The 22006-nt window shown below is 39.1% G+C and overlaps 1 protein-coding gene across 1 annotated transcript in view; it reads left to right on the top strand.

Annotated features, from left to right (window-relative positions):
* Positions 1-22006, top strand: part of LAMA1 (laminin subunit alpha 1) — a 107085-nt gene that overhangs the window by 78246 nt on the left and 6833 nt on the right. Inside the window, exons 40-58 of the mRNA XM_086472474.1 lie at positions 127-265; positions 950-1043; positions 2320-2436; positions 5438-5620; positions 5936-6090; positions 7812-7955; positions 9509-9642; positions 9860-10010; positions 10530-10654; positions 11632-11782; positions 12907-13051; positions 13670-13811; positions 14949-15063; positions 15272-15442; positions 16140-16291; positions 16800-16985; positions 17456-17618; positions 18733-18845; positions 19819-20008. Coding sequence (XP_086328600.1) covers positions 127-265; positions 950-1043; positions 2320-2436; positions 5438-5620; positions 5936-6090; positions 7812-7955; positions 9509-9642; positions 9860-10010; positions 10530-10654; positions 11632-11782; positions 12907-13051; positions 13670-13811; positions 14949-15063; positions 15272-15442; positions 16140-16291; positions 16800-16985; positions 17456-17618; positions 18733-18845; positions 19819-20008 — 2770 coding nt within the window. The remainder of the gene's footprint in view (positions 1-126; positions 266-949; positions 1044-2319; positions 2437-5437; positions 5621-5935; positions 6091-7811; positions 7956-9508; positions 9643-9859; positions 10011-10529; positions 10655-11631; positions 11783-12906; positions 13052-13669; positions 13812-14948; positions 15064-15271; positions 15443-16139; positions 16292-16799; positions 16986-17455; positions 17619-18732; positions 18846-19818; positions 20009-22006) is intronic.

Below are 22006 nucleotides of genomic sequence, written 5' to 3' on the forward strand. Positions count from 1 at the left end.
CTCATTTTTTTCAGAGTGCATCATGTATTCTTGAAAGATGTACGTGTCGTGGCTGAAGACATGGAACTTACTGCTTGATTAAGATATGCCTATGAAAACAGAATTACTTGTTAATTCTCTATTTAGTGGCCTCTCTAAAGTAAGAAATGTGACTCTGAACACAACTGCTGCTGTCTACGCCCACTCCAGTGTCAAAAGTGTGATTGAAAGAACAGAGAGTTTGGCAGATGATGCATCTAGAGTTGTGAATGGCCCCTTGTATTTAGTAAGTACCAATATTAGTGTTTTAGTTAGCATCTTTCCCTTTCTCATTTTGGAATATTTGTTGTAATTGTTTTTGTACTCGCTGAAATTTGAGTCTTCTTGATGGAGGTATGTATGGCAGCCTGGCCTACCAACCAGTATATACTGTATCCTGAATCTGTACTCCAAGGAAGTTGTGGCTCCAGATTTCATTCTGTTTACCTCACTGTTCTGTCTGCCATGGTACCATTTTACCAGGGTGATTTTGTTTGTTTGTTTGTTTTTGTTTGTTGAGGTTTTTTTTTTAATGTCTAATGCATGGTTAGCTGGGCTGGACTTGATTCTGTATGAGTGTTTACATCAGTCATCTGACATCCATTCCTGTAGAACTTAAGTTCCCAAACCTCTGGTGCTCCCGGAACCTTTGGAATTATTCAACCATCTCCGTATTTGACCTGTCCCTCTGGTTTTGTTTCACAGTCATCTTTTTTTATTAACTTACAAACAGATTCAATGTCACATTCTTGGACAAACAATTGCAACTTGTATTTTTTAAAAAAATTGATGCTTAATAAGGTAAATAAATAGGACATCTCATAAATAACAAGAATGTTCAGTAACTTGAAGTAGACATCTACAGATACTTAAGTGTTTTCAGTTGAATTTCTGGTTTTCATATGTGGCAAGTGAAGTCTGTGTTTTTCAGCCAGAGGAGTCTCTTGGTCTTCTTGGAAAAGAAACTCTACTGCTTAGCTCCAAATTTCAGAACGAAGCTAAAAATGTGAAGAAAAAAAGTGATGGTCAGTTCTTTGGAGTTCACACTTCTGCTTCTATTTCTTTTTCTATACTCTGCTTTGTGGTGGGTTTTTTTAATGTGTTTTTTTTCTGTGTGTTTTTGTTTGTGGGTTTTTTGTTAACTTAGTTTATGCTCATCTAAAAGTAAAAAAAAGAAAAAATACTGCATGAGTATACATGACTATGTATATTTTCATACAATTTAGGTTGATGTATTGTGGAGTCATGTGGTATTTTACTTCTTTGGGTAAGAACGTAATTTCTCTCTGTAAACATGTAAAAAAAATGGCCTTCACTATACCTCATTTATCTCCAAGCAATACTTTCTTTAAATGTTTTTCAAAATTTTATGAATTAAATCATTGGAGATTGTACAGTAGATGAAGAACAAACATAATTCTTGAAGAAATCCTTTCATCCAATTTTATCTAATAAATCATGGATCACACAAGTATGTAGGATGGTATATTTGAATTGTAATCATTTTTACTTGTTACTTCTACACAGCCAAAATGCAGTAACAAGCTGAACTTTTTTTGTCTGTACAAAGTGCCTTTTGGCTCAGAGTCCCTCCTATAAATTCCAAAATCCTTTTGTTTTCTTATTATTCCAAAGATATCATCAAGGCATTGAAGTCTGAACCATGGAAATTCAAAAGCATTTTGAACACAGACTTTATAGGAGCAGAGGCTGGCCCTAAGGGAAATTTTGGACAAAATTGAACAGAAAGTGAATGTTTCACAGAGATAAACTGTAACTGTAAAATAGTCTTTGCTTTTAATATAAGTGGCTTTACAAATATGTATGTACACATTTTATGTAATTAAGATGGACAGAATACATACCTTTTTTGTTCTTTCTGTTCTACATATTTCTAGTGAGAGGATTCTGCAAACAGATCCCAAATAAATAAGAGAAAAACACTTCTTTGGCTCCTGCCAGGTATCACAAAAAGAGAACAACATCATAAAAATTATAAGAGTTCACAGTCATGAAATAACTTTCATTTATAGCCTTTTCCTGGCTATGTTTCTACCAATCCAGTCTGATGAAATTGGCTAAAAAGGGTAACTTTGAATGGAACAGTGCCCACAGGAGCTTATCTGTGCATACTGCATTCATTTTGCATTCCTGTTTGTAAAATGCTCTTTCTGTTAAAAGACCAAAAGAACTTCCATTGATTAAATAATTTGAATGCTTGTTATCCTTACATATAGGGTTTGTGTGGGTTGTATGGTATTTGTTTATGCACGGAAAAATCACAGTTATTTCTTCCAACAGACCTTTTATTTGGATTGAATGGGTTGAACAAAAGGGTAGAAAAGATTCAGAAAAGTACTAATAAAATTGTCAACCAGCTTAATGATTCCCTGTTGACACTAAGAGCATTGCCTAATGGTAAGTGAAATTTATATTGACGTTCTCCTTATTACAGAACTGTCTGGTTTTATTACAATTATAATAAAATCCTGTTTATTGTCTGATTGCAGAGACCTAGTAAGAAACTATACTGGACACTCATTTAGCCTCCTCCCGTACAAGGAATGTTTTCCACTTTTTTTTTTTTTAGTATACCCATGAAACATAACTGGGTTATCATAGATGATCTGTAGTCTGATTCCCGTTTCACACTCCTGTAAATCAGGAGGGGCTTTGAAAGCTGTATAATTACACTGATATGAGAAGAGAGTGAAGTCCTGTTTAGTCCCATATGGAGAGATGGAACTGTGAGGTTTTGCTTTCTTTCGACAGCTTGTTTCAAAATTGTTTATACTGCCCTGTTAATCTTACCATCTGCATCTAAATGTTTTCTTGTTATAAATGCTGACTTCATTTAACTGATTAAAACATTCTTTCTGTGCTTTTCCAAAACAAAAGAATTTTGATTTTTTTTTTTTTTCAAAAAAAGTCATCATTTAGGATGCAGGCAAGACCTAGAGTTCATGGAAACTAGTAGAGAAAATATCTCTGAAGCTGTGAATAAGAAGGTCTGAAATACTTTACCAACCTTAATGTTTTGGGGTTTTTTAAGGTAGAAAACAAACACCTCCTGCCTGGGTTGTGTTGTACTGTATGTCCAGATTAGAATGCAAAGTCCAAAGCTTTAAAATACCCGTTTTACAACTCAGGCTCTTAACCCACACTGAAGGGTGATATTAGTGGTAAAGTTGCACTGGATATTAATTGCAGAATACTATCTAACATAAAGCTACATGTTGAAAATTAAGGCATTATTAAAATCATAGGACTTGTCCTCCTTAACTCACTGTTAAACATTGGTTGATTTCTGTTTTGTTGTTCATTTCTTGAAGTTTTCTCTCTCTCCCTTTTTTCTTTCTTTTTTTTAATTTTTTTTTTTTCTTCCAATCCGGGAAGATTTTCATGGTGGTGTTGCCCTCTGTATAGGGTACTGGTGGTGAAGAAAGGTCCCTGAAGGCCTAAATCAGGCCTTTTGTACCAGCTGCAGCATCTTCATGCTATTCTGGGCACAGGGGGTGTACGGGGCAGGCTGACACTGGGAGTTGTGCACTCACTATACAAGTGATTGTAGCCCAAAGTAACGGGTATAATAGACTTGCCTCAACAGCTTTCTGTAGGATTCAAAACATAAGTCTCGGACTAGTGACTCTGGGTGCCAACACTAAACACTGTGAGAACATTAAACACTATGACTCTGATGTATTCATATAATCTTCCTGTTGGGATAGGCAGAATCAAGTTCCCTGTCACTGCGTCCTGTGTCTGTACTGTATTCAGAGCTGGTCATGAAAAAGAAAACATTTTTCCTAGAATTCAAAACTTGAATTAGTGAAGTCTTTTGATCAAAAGACTTGAAAATCTTGAGTGATTAAAATTACTGCAAATTCTATTATTTATATATGTGTGTAATATATTTTATTATTGTGTACCCCTGTGTCTGTGAACGAACTTAACTACATTTATAGCTATATCCGTGTCTGAATCATAGAACAGTTTTGGTTGGAAGGGACCGTCAAGATCATGGAGTCCAACCTTTATCCTATCTCTACCAACACCACTAAAACACATCCCTCTGTACAACATCTACCCGTCTCTTTAAACACCTCCAGGGATGGTGACTCCACCATCTCCCTGGGCAGGCTGTTCCAATGCCTGACAACCCTTTCAGTAAAGAAATTCTTCCTCATATCCAGCCTGAACCTCCCCTGGTGCAGCTTGAGGCCATTTCCCCTTGTTCTATCGCTTGTTACCAGGGAGAAGAGACCAACCCTTTCAGGTAGTTGTAGAGAGCGATCAGGTGTCCCCTCAACCTTCTCTTCTCCAGGCTGAACAACCCCAGAACCCTCAGCTGTTCCTCATACGAGACATGCTCCAAACCCTTTACTAGCTTGGTAGCCCGCCTCTGCACCCTCCCAGCACCTCAGTGTCCTTCTTGCAGTGAGGGGCCCAAAACTGCACACAGAATTTGAGGTGCGGCCTCACCAGGACTGAGTACAGGGGCACGATCACCTCCCTACTCCTGCTGACAACACCATTGCTGACACAGCCCAGGATGCTGTTGGCCACCTTGGCCACCTGGGCACACTGCTGGCTCATGAATTAACACCCTCAGGTCCCTCTCTGCCTGGCAGCTCTCCAACCACTCCTCCCCAAGGCTGTAGGGCTGCTGGGGCTTGGTGTGACTGAAGTGCAGAACCCAGCACTTGGCCTTATTGAAACTTGTGGAATTGGCCTTGGCCCAGTGATCCAGCCTGTCCAGATCCCTCTGCAGAGCTTCCCTGCCCTCCAGCAGATCAACACTTCCACCCAGCTTCATGTCATCTGCAAACTTACTCCATCCCCTCATCCAACTCATTGATAAAGATGTTAAACAGAACTGGCCCCAGTACTGAGCCCTGGGGGTCACCACTTGTGACCAGCTGCCAACTGGATTGAACTCCATTGACCGCAACTCTCTGGACTCGGCCATCCAACCAGTTTTTCACCCAGCAAAGCCAAGAGCAGTCAATTTCTCTAGGAGAATGCTGTGGGAAACAGTTTCACTGGCTTGGGAACATTTACCGTGTTTTTTGTTCAGGGGCCTAGCTGTGGCCATTTTCCAACTTAATAACTGGGCAAGAGGAGTTGTCCCAGCCTCCTGGCACTCCAGTTTCACGGAAGGTAAACCTCCCGCTCTGTAAGCCATGGCACATTCAACAGTTAAGCAAAGTTATATTGCTGTAGGTCTTGGTTTGGAGCTCCCCTCAAACTGAAGAATACAAACAAAAATATAACTCTTGCTATGAAAGGAATGTAACTGGTAGCATTTCTAGTGTTTTGACTATGTATATAACTGTGTTGTGATGAAGCCAGGCATTTACTACTCCCAAGTATGTATGAAAGCTGTGAATTTTTTTTAACCTGGGAACTGTTGTTTCAGATGCAAGGAAATACATGTTTGAGGTGAAAGATCTGGCTATGTCTGCAAACACCAGTGCTGTGGTGGGTTTAAGTCACTTTGGGGATTTCAATCAAAAGCTGCTGAATACTTCTTCTACATTGTCCCGAGTTAATGACACATTGAGGAAAACTAGTGAACTTATAACTGATTCATCAAAAGCTGGTAAGTTTGCTGCTTCATTGCTCTTCAGAAATGTCACTGCTTGCAGAAGCCATACTAGTATTCAGTTTTAATAGGCATTAAATATGAGTCTGACAGACTGAAAGTTTCTTCCTAATTCAATAAAAATGTGCTAACTTTTTGAAAGACCTCTAAAGGAGTCACATGGGATACCCTTAACTATGCACGTTGCTTACTGATGTTTAAAATTGCTGAAAACAAAATGATCAAAACCAGGCCACCTTGGCTAAGTATTTTAGCGATGAACAGTACATTTCTCTTTCTACCAGGCTCACCATTTCATTTATGTTTTGGCAGCAGTCACAGCTGAAAAACAAGTTAAAGAAGTTGAAGCGCAAGCAAGTCTTTTATTGGATAGGCTGAAACCTTTGAAAATGCTAGAGGAGAACCTGAGCAGAAACTTGTCTGAAATTAAAGAGCTCATCAGCCAGGCCCGCAAGCAGGCAGCTTCTGTAAGTTCTATCATCCCAGACTTACCTGGCTTCACTTTCACTTTTAGCAGAGAAATTCTTTGAGATAAAGAGCCTAAAATTTACTGTCAAAGTACCTGATGGTTCTGGGGTCTCACTGAAGTCAGAGATACTGACTAATGCTAAAAGCATACTGGCAGGGCTGTTGATACATTTTATAATTTTAGCTTCAAGTTTCTTATTGCATTTGTGAGTTTATCAGAACAGCAAGGCAGCAATTTATTTACTATTTCCATTTAATTCCTATAAAAATAATGAAATACAATATGTCAGCAAGAAATCACAGAGATATTTTGGTGAGAAGAAGTGAGGGAACGGTGCTGCCATTCTTTTTAGGACAAGATATTAATTTCTAATCTTAATTTAGTGATTGGTGTTGGGTGCCTCCATATAACATCTAGTATCATTACAAATTTTTTAACAAGGGTGTTGATTGTATCGATAAATTTCCCAACTATGCCGTGTCATGTCTACATGTTCTTCTTAGCAAGAAGCTGCCGTGCATCCAGAACACTTTAAGACAAAAGACATACTTGTTTTTAAATCTCTGCTCACCCCTTAAAAACAACAAAAGTGAATCAACTGTGCTATGGACCTCGTTAAACTGTGAGGGGAATATGAAAATGACTCTGCACTCAGTAATTTTTTGATATGCTTTTGGCTTTAGTATGGGTATGTTATTGTAAGGTTTAGGGAGGTTTTGTTTTAAAAAATAAAAGGCTTTTAGTTCTTTCTGAAAATCTTCTTAATTATATGATTATTGCTTCTCTGTCACAGTCCACTGAAGCTTAATGAATCCACTGCAGAAAAGAGGGAGTAATATTTTCTGAAGTGTCATAAACCATAGGGGTTCCTGGCAGGGTGAAAAGAAGTATTAGCAAAATCCCCTTTCCCGATTTTGACAGTTTGTTCTCGTATTTTTGTGAACTTTTACTAGAGGAGAGAAACTTCATGTATCTGTGTCCATACACATATGCACATGTGCTTTATGTATTTAGTTGTTACAGGCATATTCAATGAAGTTGATGAAGTTAAGGCTTTTCTGTTGTTAAAGTGAGGTTTCTGTCATTGAACTACCATGCTTCTTGGAGTTTGGCTGCATTTACCTTGAATCGATATCCTATCAGTATACTAGACAGTGTTCAAAGGAGTTAGTGGTATGATAAAAGGAATATGAATTTCTTTACTTAATTTTAAAAAAGTTTAACCTGCAATATATTCACAAATGTATTTTTTGAATAGTCATGTAAACTGCGTTGTGAAACTTTGAAATAACCAGAATCACTGCAGACTGTCTGCCTCTTAATTTAAAAAAAAAAAAAATTCTCTCAACATAGACTAGAAATTATTTTTGCTTTTTTTTTAAAAAAAGGTTTTGAATTTCTGTATCTTTATTTTCTGATATTATTACGGTAGCTTTTACTGATAAATGTTGTTTTCTGAGGTATTTGAATAGTTTAATTTACTGGCTTCAGATCTCCTAATTGAATGAGTGAATTATGACAGCTTTTATTCTTTTCTATTTGTGAATCACTTTGTCAAGTGATACCTACGAGAGTGCTGACGTCTAACCCAGGTAGCAATACTTAAATTGCATGAAAGTATCTCAGCAAACGGCTTGCATTTGTTGGTCAGAAGCTAAGTACATATTCCAGAAATATGTGCTGTGTACACTGAGACTTGTTTCATTCTTTCCCCCCCAGATTAAAGTTGCAGTATCAGCAGATAGAGATTGTATTCGTGCTTACCAACCCCAAATTTCATCTACAAATTACAACACCTTAACACTCAATGTGAAAACTGCTGAACCAGATAACCTTCTTTTCTACCTGGGTAGCAACGGAAAGGTAAGTTTCTGGCATTCGTTTGCTGAAGGTGATGGTAGTCAAACGTTTTAAATGACCACATGTATCTTTTTTTCCTACTTGACTTCAAACTAAGTATCCAAGTGAGGCCCCTTGCAGACAAATGTGTTCACTAGGGGTGGAAATAAATTTGTGCCTTAGATGATCCTCAAAGGTAGAGATCGAAAGCACATGATTCCTTAGCATTGCCTCTGGGCCACATCATGAAACTCCCCCTTCCTTTTCCCATGCTGTGCATTAACCTCACAGAGTGTGACACTGTGTGATACTTTCATAGAGTATGCTGGAGTATATCAAGCAATTTGCCTGGTATCACAGAGAAAGTGCTTGAATTTGGCCCTCGTGAGCATGGCGTATCCACCCACTTGACAAGCAGCATGATGGCTCACTGTCACATTATCTTCCTCTTTCTTCCCTCTGTAATCCTCATAAATGCACACCCGTTAGTTAGCTCCTTGTGGCACGCTATCACGTGACAGTCCTTTTTCATAGGCTGGTAGGTCAGTTCAATACACTCAGAACTGCATATTTCCGTATGTGTACATCACATGGTTTTATATGTCTATAAAAAAAATGTTCACCTACTTGTATACAAGCTGAGCATTTTGCTTTCGGTACAAGTAAAGATGAGTGAAAACTTGGTGGGCCTGGTTTTGCTAAAAGTCAGCTCCCGTAATATGGGATGTAGGGACTTGAGTCTGGAAAGACTTTCTCAATGTTCCATGTTAAAATACACAAAACAGAAACTACATGTTTGATGCCATGTTGTCTTGGTTTGAAAGACAGGTGTCTGCGGAGGAAGGCAGGAGCCTCCCTTGAAATGGAAATGCAACTCGCTTCCCTCCAAATTATTATAATTTTGAAATTAACAGGCCTTCAGGCAAAGATATGGGGAATAGGAATAACAGTTCTTTACTAATATATATATATATATAAAACACAAGGCAGGGAAAAACAAACAACCCACTGGTTTACACTGACAAGAGTCAGAAATACAACCTGACACCCTGTTAGGGTGGCAGTAGCAGTCCGATAAGATGCTGGCTGCAGTCCTCCTGAAGCGATGGGTGTAGTTCTGTGGAAGCAGCAATCAGGTAAAAGAGTCTGGTCTTCCTCCGAAGGTCCAGTGGTAGGTAGGTAGCTCTTGTCCTCTGGAACTCCAGTGGGGGGAAAAGCTCCTCTGGGAATCCAGTGGAAGAAAGGCTGCTAGGGTGTTCGAAATCTCCGTTTTTATTTGGCATGGACTGCTTGGCTCCTTCCCCCGGGCGGAGCATCTCACAATGGGATGGGGAGTCATGAGGCAGTTCCTTGATGGGCCATTAACAGGAGATAGCCCAGGAGCGAGTTATCGATGGGTCAGGCGATAAGGCATTGTTGTGCCCAGTAACAGGAGATAGTCCAGAGGGGGGAGGCAGGGAGCACTGCCCCACCTGGTCTCAATAGCTCCTGAAGATGGTGATAGAATACTTTTTTTGGGCACATCTTATACTGTAACCGAGGACACATTTATCAGAATAAGCCCTGCTGTTTTGCAGACAGACTTCCTTGCGGTGGAGATGCGACGTGGTAAGGTAGCTCTTCTTTGGGATCTGGGCTCTGGATCAACAAGACTGGAATACCCTGACTTTCAAATTGACAACAACAAATGGCACAGAATACATGCAACCAGGTAATTAAAATGAGAATGGCGTAAATGTTGGATAGAAAAGTTTTTGGGTTTTTTTTAATGAGGTGGCTGTATTGTAGAAATGTCCAGCTGCTTAGTGAGTGAACTTGGCATAAACAGCAAAAACCATCTTCATTTTTCTTAATAAGGGAAGCCAATAGCACGTGTTGATTAAGCCTGGTGATTTCTAAAACTATTTATTAGTATTTGTACTTGGCAGGTTTGGAAAAACAGGCACACTCAGCATAGAGGAAACGAACTCCAGTCAGAAGCCTTCATCTAAATCTGCAACCTCTCCAGGGACAGCCAGCATACTGGATGTTAACAAGTCAACCCTAATGTTTATCGGAGGACTTGGAGGGCAAATCAAGGTTAAGTTCTGAGATCAGCATTCTGTAAAATATTTTATCATGTTTGAGAAATACTTTAGACTTAGAAATAATTGCATGAATGGGTTATTTCGTCAAGAAGTGCGAGCTACTCTGGACTAGAGCAAAGATGCTATAAGGATGTTCTAGTATCCTGAAGTTAATTTTCCCTGGAATTTTTTGCATAAAGTGTTAACCAGGACAGGCTGTGTGTATATGCATAATACACAGACATTACACAATGAAGTTGTTTTTCATTTCCTTCTTCCACGGCTTCTTTTAGTTTACCATTGTTATCCATGCCATGAGGACATAGTTACTTTACTTTTTTACTTGCTGCAAAACTAATCTAATACGATTCAAATGATAGTTGTTAATAGTTATGCTAAAATGTGTTGTTCTTCTATTATGATTTATATCTAACAAAGAGTTCAAGGAAAGCAACCAAGCAAAAAATTTCGTGGCATAATTTTCAGAGTACTTGGTATTAAGTGTATTCATGAAGTATTTCTTGTCTCACAGAAATCGCCTGCTGTTAAGGTGACCCATTTTAAAGGGTGTATGGGAGAGGCATCCCTGAATGGCAAATCTATTGGTCTTTGGAATTACATGGAAAGAGAGGGCAAGTGCAGTGGCTGTTTTGGAAGGTATTTTGTCTTACTCTTTGTAACAGATTTAGAGTAATTCACATCTATAATACATATTTCTGTGCTAGCTAAAAATAATGAACTCAGACAAATTGCAGTATTTAATTGATCGGTAACTTGCAGTTCTGAACACATTAATCTGAATGTGCCAGTCGTGTAAAATAATTTCATTATATGGAATTTTATCACTTATTAATTGCTTTTTCAGAGGAGTTCTATTGCTGTGGTCTGTTTCGTGCATTGAAAGTAGGGAGTGCCAGCAAACCAAACTATTTTGGAATGTTTGCTTTCCAGTAATTTCCAGCAAAACAAATGTATTCTTTCCTAGGATAAGAAAGGGTGTAAAGTACTCTTAAGAAAAATACATCCATAGCAAAACTGTAGCCACTGAGCTTGCTACTGTTCTGTAATCGTTGTAAAAGGCGATTGTGGACTGTCCTATTGTTATGTCTAAGGACTTGAAAAGAAATGCGCTTGATCATATTCCATTTTACAGAATGTTTCGTGGAGAAACAGCAGAGGGTGCTGCTTGATTGTATGAGATAATTTTACAAGTATTATATTGCAGGGAAAGGGGCTAATAGAACACTTATTGTAAGTGCAGTTATGCAAAGCATTTTGATAAATGGATGACATGCTCTAAGTAAGAGGGTGTATGTTGTAACAATTTTTTCCCTTAAGAAGTTGTTGGGTTGTTGTTTTTTTTTCATACATCAGGGAGGAACATTTTTTTAATCTTGTATACATTGTTCCTCATGGCTAAATCATGTATTGTGAATTCTATAGTGAAAGTGGCCTTTGGCTGGAATCCTTCAATTATTCATAACATCCAAGATTCAAGTCACTTCCCACACTTTCTAATCATACTGCCTGGGGCTGCACCAACCGATCTAATTTTTCTTATGCTTTATATAAAAATGACTGGAAAAACACCAATATTCAGTTAACATTTTAAATTCTCTTTTCTACTTCTGTAGCCCACAGGATGAGGACACTTCGTTCCATTTTGATGGCAGTGGATACTCAGTTGTGGAGAAGCCACTCCGCTCAACAGTGACTCAGATAATAATATTTTTCAGTACCTTTTCACCTAATGGGCTGCTTCTGTATCTCGCTTCAAATGGCACTGTAAGAAAAAGGGATCAGATTCTTAAGCTGTCTAATACTATGTTTAGATCACTTCATGGTTTCTTGGTTTCTTCTTTGTTATTTTTCAGCTTACATCTACTAAAACAAGTTAAATGTATATTAAAACAAGTTTTTATCTTTGCATAGATTATCACCTGTGATTGACATCATAAGCCAAAGGAGTAAAGACAGGAACCCTAGAGATACCTCTGTAGAGCAAATATTCACACATACTAAGAGAAAAATTAAATAGCAATGAAAAGAATTCTCCATACGTTTTTTAATTCTAGACTAAAATTAATGATTATTTAACTAAAGGCAAGAAAAGAAACAGTAGGGACAACAAACTAGTTTAGAATGTAAATGTTTTGGAACTGAGCCTGCAGAAGGACAATGTAATATTGAATTAAATGCATAAGATGGGAATTCGGTAAACTGAAATAAATTAAATAAAACTCCCTTCAACAGCAATATAACCTAGACCCATCTCCAGACCTTTGTTGTTATGTCATGCAGCTTACTGCATACTTAGCTGGTGGTTTTCTTTTCCTGAAGGAGGACAAAGCTTTGTTCAACACGGATTGTTTCAGAGTACTGCATTATTCATTTGCTGTGTTATGTACTCGCTGCCTGAATACATTGCACAATATCTGACTTAAGTTTTACAGTGCAGAGGGGGCGCTTTTACTAAAATTCAGAAAGTCTTTTTTACTGTGTGAAGAAGCTCTTTGCTTCTTGTAGAAAGAACATTGTAGGGTTTGATCGTTATGCTAACAGTCAAATCAAATTACTCTCAACTTCATCCAAAAAAAAATCAAATGTGTCATTTGTTATTTAAACCTTTCTCTGCTGAGTAATCACAACCCATGATGCATTTAAGAATGTTTAACAACAAAACAAAACAAAAAGACATCCTTGTGAGGTACATGTAACTTAATTTTCATAATCATAGCAAAGATAACTGTCTTGGGCCTAAAAAATAGTCTAGGTACAAGAGTTAATAAATCTTTTTCACACAGTGGCCCAAACCTGCCAAGGATGCATCATTTTGGAAGACTTTATTTCCAGGAATTTAATCTGTTCATTTGGGTTTTGTTGTTTTGTTTTTTTTTTTTCCCTCCCAGAGAGACTTCTTGTCCCTTGAGCTTGTCGATGGCAAAGTGAAGCTGATGGTTGATCTAGGTTCAGGACCTCTTGTTCTTACAACAGAAAATCGTTACAACAATGGAACATGGTATAAAATTTCATTTAGTCGGAACAAGAAACAAGGTAGGCTACAGACTGAAAAAAACAGTTCTCTGCATATTTACAAATACAAATATCTAAGATAGTCACAGGGAACATTGCTGCAACCAATTTTGGTGACTTCCAATGCAGTGCTTTAGCAGCCACACTATGTTACTTTGCTTTCAGAAGGGCAGCAGTGTAAATCTTTGGCTTGGTTTGGCACATCTTGTAAAGAGCAAGTAGTGCAGAAGCTGCCAGACAAAAACATTTCAATAGTCTTTAAAGAGTGAAAGGCCTTTGTCCAAGTCTGTGTATCAGGGATCATGTTTTCTGTTCTGTGTTTTAATAGTACGTAGTACAACAGTATTTTGGGGCCTATATTGGGAAGTAATGCATTACAAATAATACATGTTAATAGCTATGACACAGTCTCATATATATAGTTGCCTGTAGACTTCCCCTGATTTTGTTTTGGTAGAGAATAACAAATGACATAAACAGAATAGCCAGAAGTATGATAAATTACTCATTCTAAAGATAAGAAGATTGTCCAAACATGTTTGAGTCAATGAATATGTTTTCCTTTATCAGAGACAAGGTGGCTGAAATGGAAGACTAGGTATTTGTGTCCTCAAGATCTTTACTCTCTTTTCTTTGCAGGAATTTTGGCAGTCATGGATGCATATAACCTTAATTATAAAGAAACCAAGCAAGGAGAATCTCCTGGTGTTGCCTCGGACCTGAACCGCTCTGATAAGGACCCAATCTTCATTGGTGGGCTACCAAGATCGAGGTCTGTGAGGTAAAGTGTCCTCTTGCTTTTCCCCCTTTGCTAGGACTCCTGTAAGTAGAGGGAAGGACTTTAACAAGCTCTATCTCTACTGAAATTAGTGAAAATCAGTGAAGTCTGGGGTCTTGTTTATAGCCGTACATACCACAGAATTACCTGTCCTTTGCCTTCAAACTCTAATATGGTGCTTTTCACTGGTAGGTCTGACACTGCAGTTCAGATCAGAGGCAAGCTACTGTTTTTCCCCTCCATGGGTGATGTCCATGGCAGCAACTGCCACAGTAGCCACCTGTTCTTTGTGTCAGACTGCAGCAAGTATTCAGCACTGCTGCCTGGAATGATGCTCCTTTATTCTCTACCTGTGTGAGCTTTGTGTTTTCCAGATGGCATTTATGGGCAAAACTGTGCTTCAGGATAAAAGTTCTACTTCAGAAAGGAGTTCTTGTAATTCAGTTTTGAAACTTGGAACAGAGGAGAACAGTTGTGAACAGATCAACAAAAAACATTATGAATATGTATGTCTCTAGTTTATGGTTTTTATATCGCACAGCCCTGCTGAACTTGTAGTTACATTTCTTCCAGTGGCTTCACTTTGAAAGGATAAACATGGCAAAAGAAAATCTAATTAAACTGTCTGCATGCGCTTGACAATAAGGTAAATTCCAGGACAATATTGCTCTCTATGCAGTTATTGCAGAGGTGCAAACTTGATAATCTTAGCTGGCATAGCAGCCTGTAAGGGACTATGGCAGGACAGCCTTAAATTTCTCTGACTTAAACCTGGAACCAAATTAGGCATCCTCCAGACTTAAGAAACAGAATTGCTAGGTAGTAGAGCCACAGTTACCCTCTCACACAAAAGCCATTACATTTCAGCTGAATATTCAGGTTAAAGTTTTGGAAAATTACCTGGCCTGACACACAGGACTACGCACATAGATGTTTCCGTCTGGGGACAATGTTGCCTGACCCTTTTTAAGATCAGAATATCTGCTAAGAGTAAACCCCAAATTACCCTTATTTTCACTTATATTGGGCTGACTGCATTCTTTAAAAAAGGCCTTGCTTTCTTATTGATGAGAAAAGTATTTTCTCCCAGGAGATTCCAAATGCTACTCCTTGGAAAAAAAGCCTTGTTTTGTGTTTCAGGAAAGGTCTTAATAGTAGAATGTATGTGGGATGCATCAAGAATCTGGAAATATCCCGTTCAACCTTTGACTTGCTTAGAAATTCATATGGAGTAAGAAAAGGCTGTGTATTGGAGGTAGGAGACTTTTAGATTTTGTGACCTGATCTTTATTGTTATTGAACAATGAATAGTAGTGTTTTTGAAAGAATATAGTGAGTTGAAATGTGTTTATCTTGAAAAACTCAAAGACAATCTAATCTATACTCGAATTTATTTATCTTTTTTCTTACTGGGTGCTGTGTAGGGACAAAGTCAATAATTATTCCTCTTCCTCATAAAATAGCCTATTCATAGTGTGAACGTCTTCAGCAACGGATATATTGAGTTGGTACCCAAGTCCTTAAGCCCGGAATCAGAACTGATGGCAACTTTTGCTACAAAGAACAGCAGTGGCATCATCCTTGCTGGACTCAGCAGGGGACTGGGAAAGCGACGACGCAGACAAGCACATTTGGCAAGTACTGAAAACAAAGGTTTTTTGGTATTGTTGTTGCCATTTTTATTTTGTGATATTTAGTCAGGTTTTAATGACTGTAATTTGCAAAGAATGAGAAAGAAAAAAGTTTATTCAGTTTAGGAAGGCCCAAATACAGAGGCTAGGTGGGGAACAGAGGTTATTCATTGTAGCAGAGGAGAGGTGAAGGATCAGTCGGCAGAGACCTATTACAGTTACTAGGACCCAGAATGCTTTTGCAACAAGGAGGAGGATTGCATATGAAAGTCTTACTTCCACTTCTGTTAGTCAAAAATAGCTATTGAAGAATTTGAGATGAACAGCTATCTGATATCTGGTGGACTGATTTGGAACTCCTGGAATCCAAGGACAAAGTCTTAGTAGGAAAACCTGGCCCTTCTTATTTCCTTCCTCTAAAGAGTGGAGTGGGGTGGTCGTGGCATCTAAAAAACCTCCTGCGTTTTAACCTGAATTTTTATCATGACCAGAGAAATTTTCAGCTTTTGTGTTTCCTGTTAGAAGGCTTTGCACTCTGAGAGGTACCAGTACATGCGTACTAGTCTTTGAGTTTTGTAAAAAAGTTTGTTTACAAAAAAATTGGAGGTAAATTTTTCCAAAGTATGTTCTATTTAAACATTGAATGAGTGACAGGAAATTGAGTTATAGTTAAAAATTAATCTTCTGATTGAATCCACAGCCCTTCTTTTCCATCATGTTGATTGATGGTCATCTTGCAGTGCATGTTAATGCCGGAGATAGAGCAAGTACTAGGAAGGTAATTCTTCAGTCCGCTAATGGAACATACAGCGATGGACAAGAACACTCAGTCATCCTAATCCGGAATAAGAGGTACATGTGGCTGCGAACAGTACTACCCGTTTAATTACTGTGTGCTGTTGTCAGTTCACTGCGCTCTCTGAGGAACTGCCTTTGCTAGCTCATTAAGTGCAACAATCAGGGCTGTGTTTCTCTGGTGTTAAAGGAGGTGTTCTGATTTACATGGTAATTGTATGCAGCATACAGCCATTGATGAGGTTGTAGTTAAAAGCTCTCAATCTCTAGACAGCTTGGGCCACTTCAGTAGAGTATACTAAATAGTATTAGAAAAAATTCAGCTATCAAAATGATTTGGAAACATACCTATCAAAATAATTTAGAAAGATATTTGACAAAATTCTACACGTTAAAAAATATCTAAAGATAATGGTCTAGTTTCAAGACATTGAAAGGGTTATCAAATTGATAGAATCTTTATTTCTTAGAACAGGACATTTCTGAGGCTGAAAGGAATACTTTTCAATTGAAAGTGAATGTCTAAGGTGCGTGTTGAATGTTTTCCCTACTTTATCTTTTTCAGGATCATAACTGTACAGGTGGATGAAAGCAACCCTGCAGAACTGAGGCTTGGTTCATCAGCAGAAACGAGCCCCATAAATATTTCCAACTTCTACGCTGGTGGCATTCCAGCAGGAGAGGGCATCTTAGGGCTAAAAATGGCTGGCTCCTTTCATGGCTGTATCAGCAATCTTATTTTTAACAAGGAGTAAGTCATAGGGGTAACTGCTCTGATTTGGAAACCTTCGTATAGCAATTATTAATTGTAGTTTGTAATCTCTTTCATGACATTGTCCGTTTGCCTGGTTCTTAACATAACATAAACACGATACTGATGATCTGGGCATCATAACAGGCAGACAATGGATATTACCATCTACGTTTCCAAATAGCATTAAAAATGTCTTTAATGTGTATAGAAACGCTGAACAAAATGCAGCTTTCTCTGCTATAGTTTCATCTGCATTCACAGACAGAATGGTCTTCCAAGAATATTGTCTGTTAATATTCTATGAACAGATTATTTGCCACTTGTCAATCTTTTTGTCCCAGCATGCCACTTCTTTCCCTTTCTCCTATTACTGGAGAAAGACCCTGTAAAATACTCTCCTTGTGCTTGGGAAATGTAGGGTTTTGGGATTTCACCTCTTAAAATGTAGGGTTTTTTTTAAAACACAGGCTTTTGTATTTCACCACTTCCATGAAGTATGAACATGTGGATATGGACAGCTGCTTTTTGTCAGAGAAGCCTAAACCAGCCACACGGCCAGGAGACCTTGAGATTCAACCTGAACTTCAGGCTTTACAAGTTCCTCTGAGGCCTCTTACAAATGTAAAAAAAGTATGTATTACAGCAAAGGTCTACTGCCTCTTCTAGGAAAGTATTGAACAGCAAGATACGTTTTAGCTTTGCAGAGAATTTTTGAAGGACCATATATATTTGACTCTTTTATGGTACAGCATGGTTCAATGAATGTAGATTTAAAATTATTGTTTCTTATAGAGAAACTGTGATATAAACCTTTGTAGCAGCCTGTTGGCCTTTTGGAAGGGAAATGTAGTGAAGTTTACTGCTGTTCAGGCAGCAACAGTAAAAAAGACAAGAAAAAATGGAGTGATAATCCCCCAGCAGAGGAACTTGACAGAAACTGTTACCTTTAGTGTATTCCTGCCAAAGTGGCTCTGTGCTGAGATTTGCATTAGCTGTGCAATTCAGCATTCACATTTTCCTGGTCGCACACATGCAGTCTCTGCTCTGTGTCAAAGAGGAGGCACAAACCGTTCCAGAGACATGCAGTGTCTGAATGCAGCTTGCATGGCACCTGTTTCCTCTCACACAGTCCCTGTTCCCAGGAGAGAAGGCAGCATTACTTGTCTCCTTCTGCAGCTGCACATCTTTATAGTGAAGTGTTTCCAAAGTATCCTGAAATCATTTTTCTGTGGCAACAGAAAGCAGGATTTTATGTTTCATACAACTGTGGCTATAAAAAGAAATAAGCTGTCCTTAGAGCTAAAGTATAGCTTTGGCTCATACTCTGTTACTCAGCTCTCCATCCTGCAAATCATAACAAAATCGTACATCCTCACTAAATGGGAAAATATTTCTACCAAGTCTGTAAGATTTTCACACTGAAATTGTACTCTGTCTTCCAGCAGTTGTTATCAAAAGGGCTATCAATTAAGACAAATGATGAATGAATACTTCTCAAACATTTCTCAGTAGAAAAGACCAAGTGCTGTCCATAAGACATAGCTTAATCATTAGAACTAATTCTTTTTGAGCCTAAAGATAGCTCAGAATGATTGGGAGTTTAGCTAATTGATGTTGCTTTATACTTTGTGGTTGTCATGTGGCTCAGCTGTGCTCCTTTCAAAGTTCTGCGTAGGCACATTGCCATTCAGCCCTTGCTGGTCAGCACCTGATGCTATTCCTAATAAAGTCCTTTCGTTAACAGGTAGTTTGTGCAAAAGAAGAGCTACCTGGTCATGTTCAAGGTGCCTATCAGTTTGGACTTGCCAGAGGCAGCCACTTGACACTGCTCTTCAATCAGTCTACTGTCAGGAAGAAGTGAGTATGTCCTGAATCACACATGCACCTAGTGTGTTGTATTGAGCTACAAGAAGCTTTCATGAATGATTGCTGCATTATTAGCTTTGAACATGGCCCTCGCTTCAGGTTTCTCTAGTTCCTCATGGAAGAATGTATCACAACCACCTCAATATGATTAATATGTCTTTCCCAGGTTTGTGATCATGAGTTAACTCGTGGTCAGAGTTCTGCAGAACATCTCGCCCTGTCCTCTGAATTTTCTGCAATTGCACCTTCCATGTCTGTTTCACTCCCCAGGTCACTGAAGGAGCTAAGAGACTGTTGAGAAGAATCATTCTGTTGAGACTTAACGTGTGATAGCCTCTCAGCCACTCTTATTTGTTTGAAAGGCTCCCACAAGGTCTCCAAAGCACAGCCTGTAAGCTACTTGTGTATGCTGCTTTCGACTCAAGAAGCCTCTGCAGGCGTTGAGAAAAGAGCCTTTTTCCCTTCTAGCCCTTCTGTTGTAACTATTGAACATAAGGACATTGCAGAGGATTGATGCTATGTAGTCTGCACCTAGTGTCTCCATAATGAATGGCTCAGTCAGCTCCTCTACCTTTTAAGCCTCGCTCTGTTTTCAGTCTGCCCATTATATCGCAGCAAGCCCAGCTAGTAGTAATGGATGCCATCACATTATCCTGGAATTCGTTCCTTTCTTGGAGCAATAGGCAAGCCTGCGGTTGTGAAGAGCCCGTCCCTCTTAAAGCCCAGCTCACTCTAGGACAAACACTTTTTCTGTCTCTGACAGGTACAACCCTGATTTCCATTATGAAATATGTTACAGGTCATGGTTTCTTAAAATCAATGCTAATTCTACTTTCCTGGCCTTTGTAATAACAAAATTCCTTTCATAATAATAAATTGGTTGTGGCTGTTCTCTGTCTCCAGAAAAGCTTTTTATCAATGCAGAAGAAATGTCTTTCAGTAACACTGAATTTTTGTTGTCTAGACTTTCTGTCCAGCTGAATCTCAGAACCTTTGCCTCCAGTGGCCTGATTTACTACATGGCTCACCAGAACCAGATTGATTATGCAGCCCTACAGCTTCATGGGGGACAGCTCTATTTCTCATTTGATCTAGGCAAAGGAAAAGCAGTAGCTTTTCATCCTGCTGTTATCAGTGATGGAAAATGGCATACGGTAGGTAGTCACCAATCTTGTACTCCATTTTGTCTTTCCTGGACTTACTGGCATGGCTTTTCCCCGCCTATTCTGTATGCTTTCTGTGTTCCAAAGGCAAGCAGTCTTTAATGGAATCATGAAACCATTCAGATAACTTGTGCTTGAGTCTAATTATTTCCTTTTTAAATTCACGTCAATGATGTATTGATTCCAGCGTCTAACTACTGTCAAATGTCTCAGATTATTTAGAAATAAAATAGTTCCCACCTATGTAATGATAGCCATCTTCACCAGAGAGGAACCCAACAGAGAGGTCTAGAAAATCTGACTTTTTCCACAGAAAGCTTTCCATGCACTATGTCACCAAAGACCTGCAACTGTGTGACAGGGTGAAAGATTGAGGGGTGCACAGTTTCTCCTTTCTCCCACTTGCTGCTGAATACCTGAGCATGTCATAGCAGCTAGTGGTAACAGGAAACAATTCTCTTTCCTTTCCTTGGTTGATGCAACATGAGAAAGGTAGATGTTTGGAATGAATGGAGGCTGGAGCGGGAGGACTTGGCAGAAGGAGAGTTTGAGAAGTTATGGCTACAGCTTTCAGGTGTCATGTAACATTTAGGGCCTTCTTTACAAAGACTCTGTGACAGCCTCTATTGGCCTGGCCAGTTCCTCTGGGCAACCCACCTGCTGCTGGCTCTGACTTTTTTTGTGAGAAGTGACTGTGATGTCTGCTTCAGTTTTAAAAGCAACTCTGACCAGGTTATTTTTCTTAAGGCACGTGAGGATGACAGTATTCATCCTGCTAAGATTCCCTTCCCTTGTCCAGACATGAAGCCTTAACTCCAGGAAGTGGCTTCTGTGGGACAAAGTGATTGATGACACAAAGCTGCCACGTCTCCTAGGTGCCTTGGGAAGCAGCAGAATGTTATTTTTGCTTTTCGTGTATAATCAGCAGAAGAAAAACCAGCAGAATCTAACATAAAGCAGATATGAACTTCTGTCAGAGAGAGAGATCACAGTTAAGCTCTGCTGCCTACCCTGAAAGGAAGAACACTCCAGGATTTACAGATGCATGTTTAAAATTAAATATACTCACGTAAAACTCATACTCACACTATCCACTTTTGAAGAGGTGACAGATTCCATATGAGAGCTGATCTGCCTTTACTACCCAGGACATAAAAACATGAGCTTGAACCTTTTTTTTGGAGATTAAGGCTGAGTCACGCCACTTCACATCTGGGGGTGATTATTGCAGTAGCTCTACAATCAGTTTAAGCTAATATGCCTTGCTGCTGAAAGAAGCACTTCTTTCTATTCTCTGCCATCTGCTTATATCATCCTGCTGTACCACTTTATCCCCTTAGCAACCCAAATGTTCATGAAACTAGGTCAGGATTCTGAGTGGGGCTAAAAGTAACCAAGGAAGGATAAATGGTTAGCTGACTTCAAATGAAGTCCCTCACTTGCATGTAAGTAATTGTTTTAGTTCAAGGAAGGCATATGGGCATGAATGAACAAGATGGATGCGACTGGAAAGCTTTTTGGTCATAGCAAATTCAGCACTGCCCATCATAGGATTACAGCGTAGGAGTGTGCACTTCAGAAAGCCAAGATGACTAGTGGGCAGCACAATAATTGCAGAAGACCAGCACAGCTACTCCCCTCTTTAAACTCAGTGATGTTTTCATATCCTATGGCAATAAACTAGTGTCTTTAAATAATCGTAGAATGGGTTGGGTTGGAAGGGACCTTAAAGATCATTCAGTTCCAGCCCCCCTGCCATGGGCAGGGACACCTTCCACCAGACCAGGTTGCTCCCAGCCCCATCCAGCCTGGCCTTGGAACACTGCCAGGGAGGGGGCAGCCACAGCTGCTCTGGGCAGCCTGTGCCAGGGCCTCACTGCCCTCACAGGGAAGAATTTCTTCCCTGTATCTAATCTAAATCTCCCCTCTTTCAGTTTGAAACCCTTACCCTATGTCCTATCACTACATGTCTTTGTAGAAGGTCTCTCT

Source organism: Leptosomus discolor, chromosome 13 (genome assembly GCF_034619465.1).
Source record: "Leptosomus discolor isolate bLepDis1 chromosome 13, bLepDis1.hap2, whole genome shotgun sequence".
Taxonomy (NCBI): Eukaryota; Metazoa; Chordata; class Aves; order Leptosomiformes; family Leptosomidae; genus Leptosomus; species Leptosomus discolor.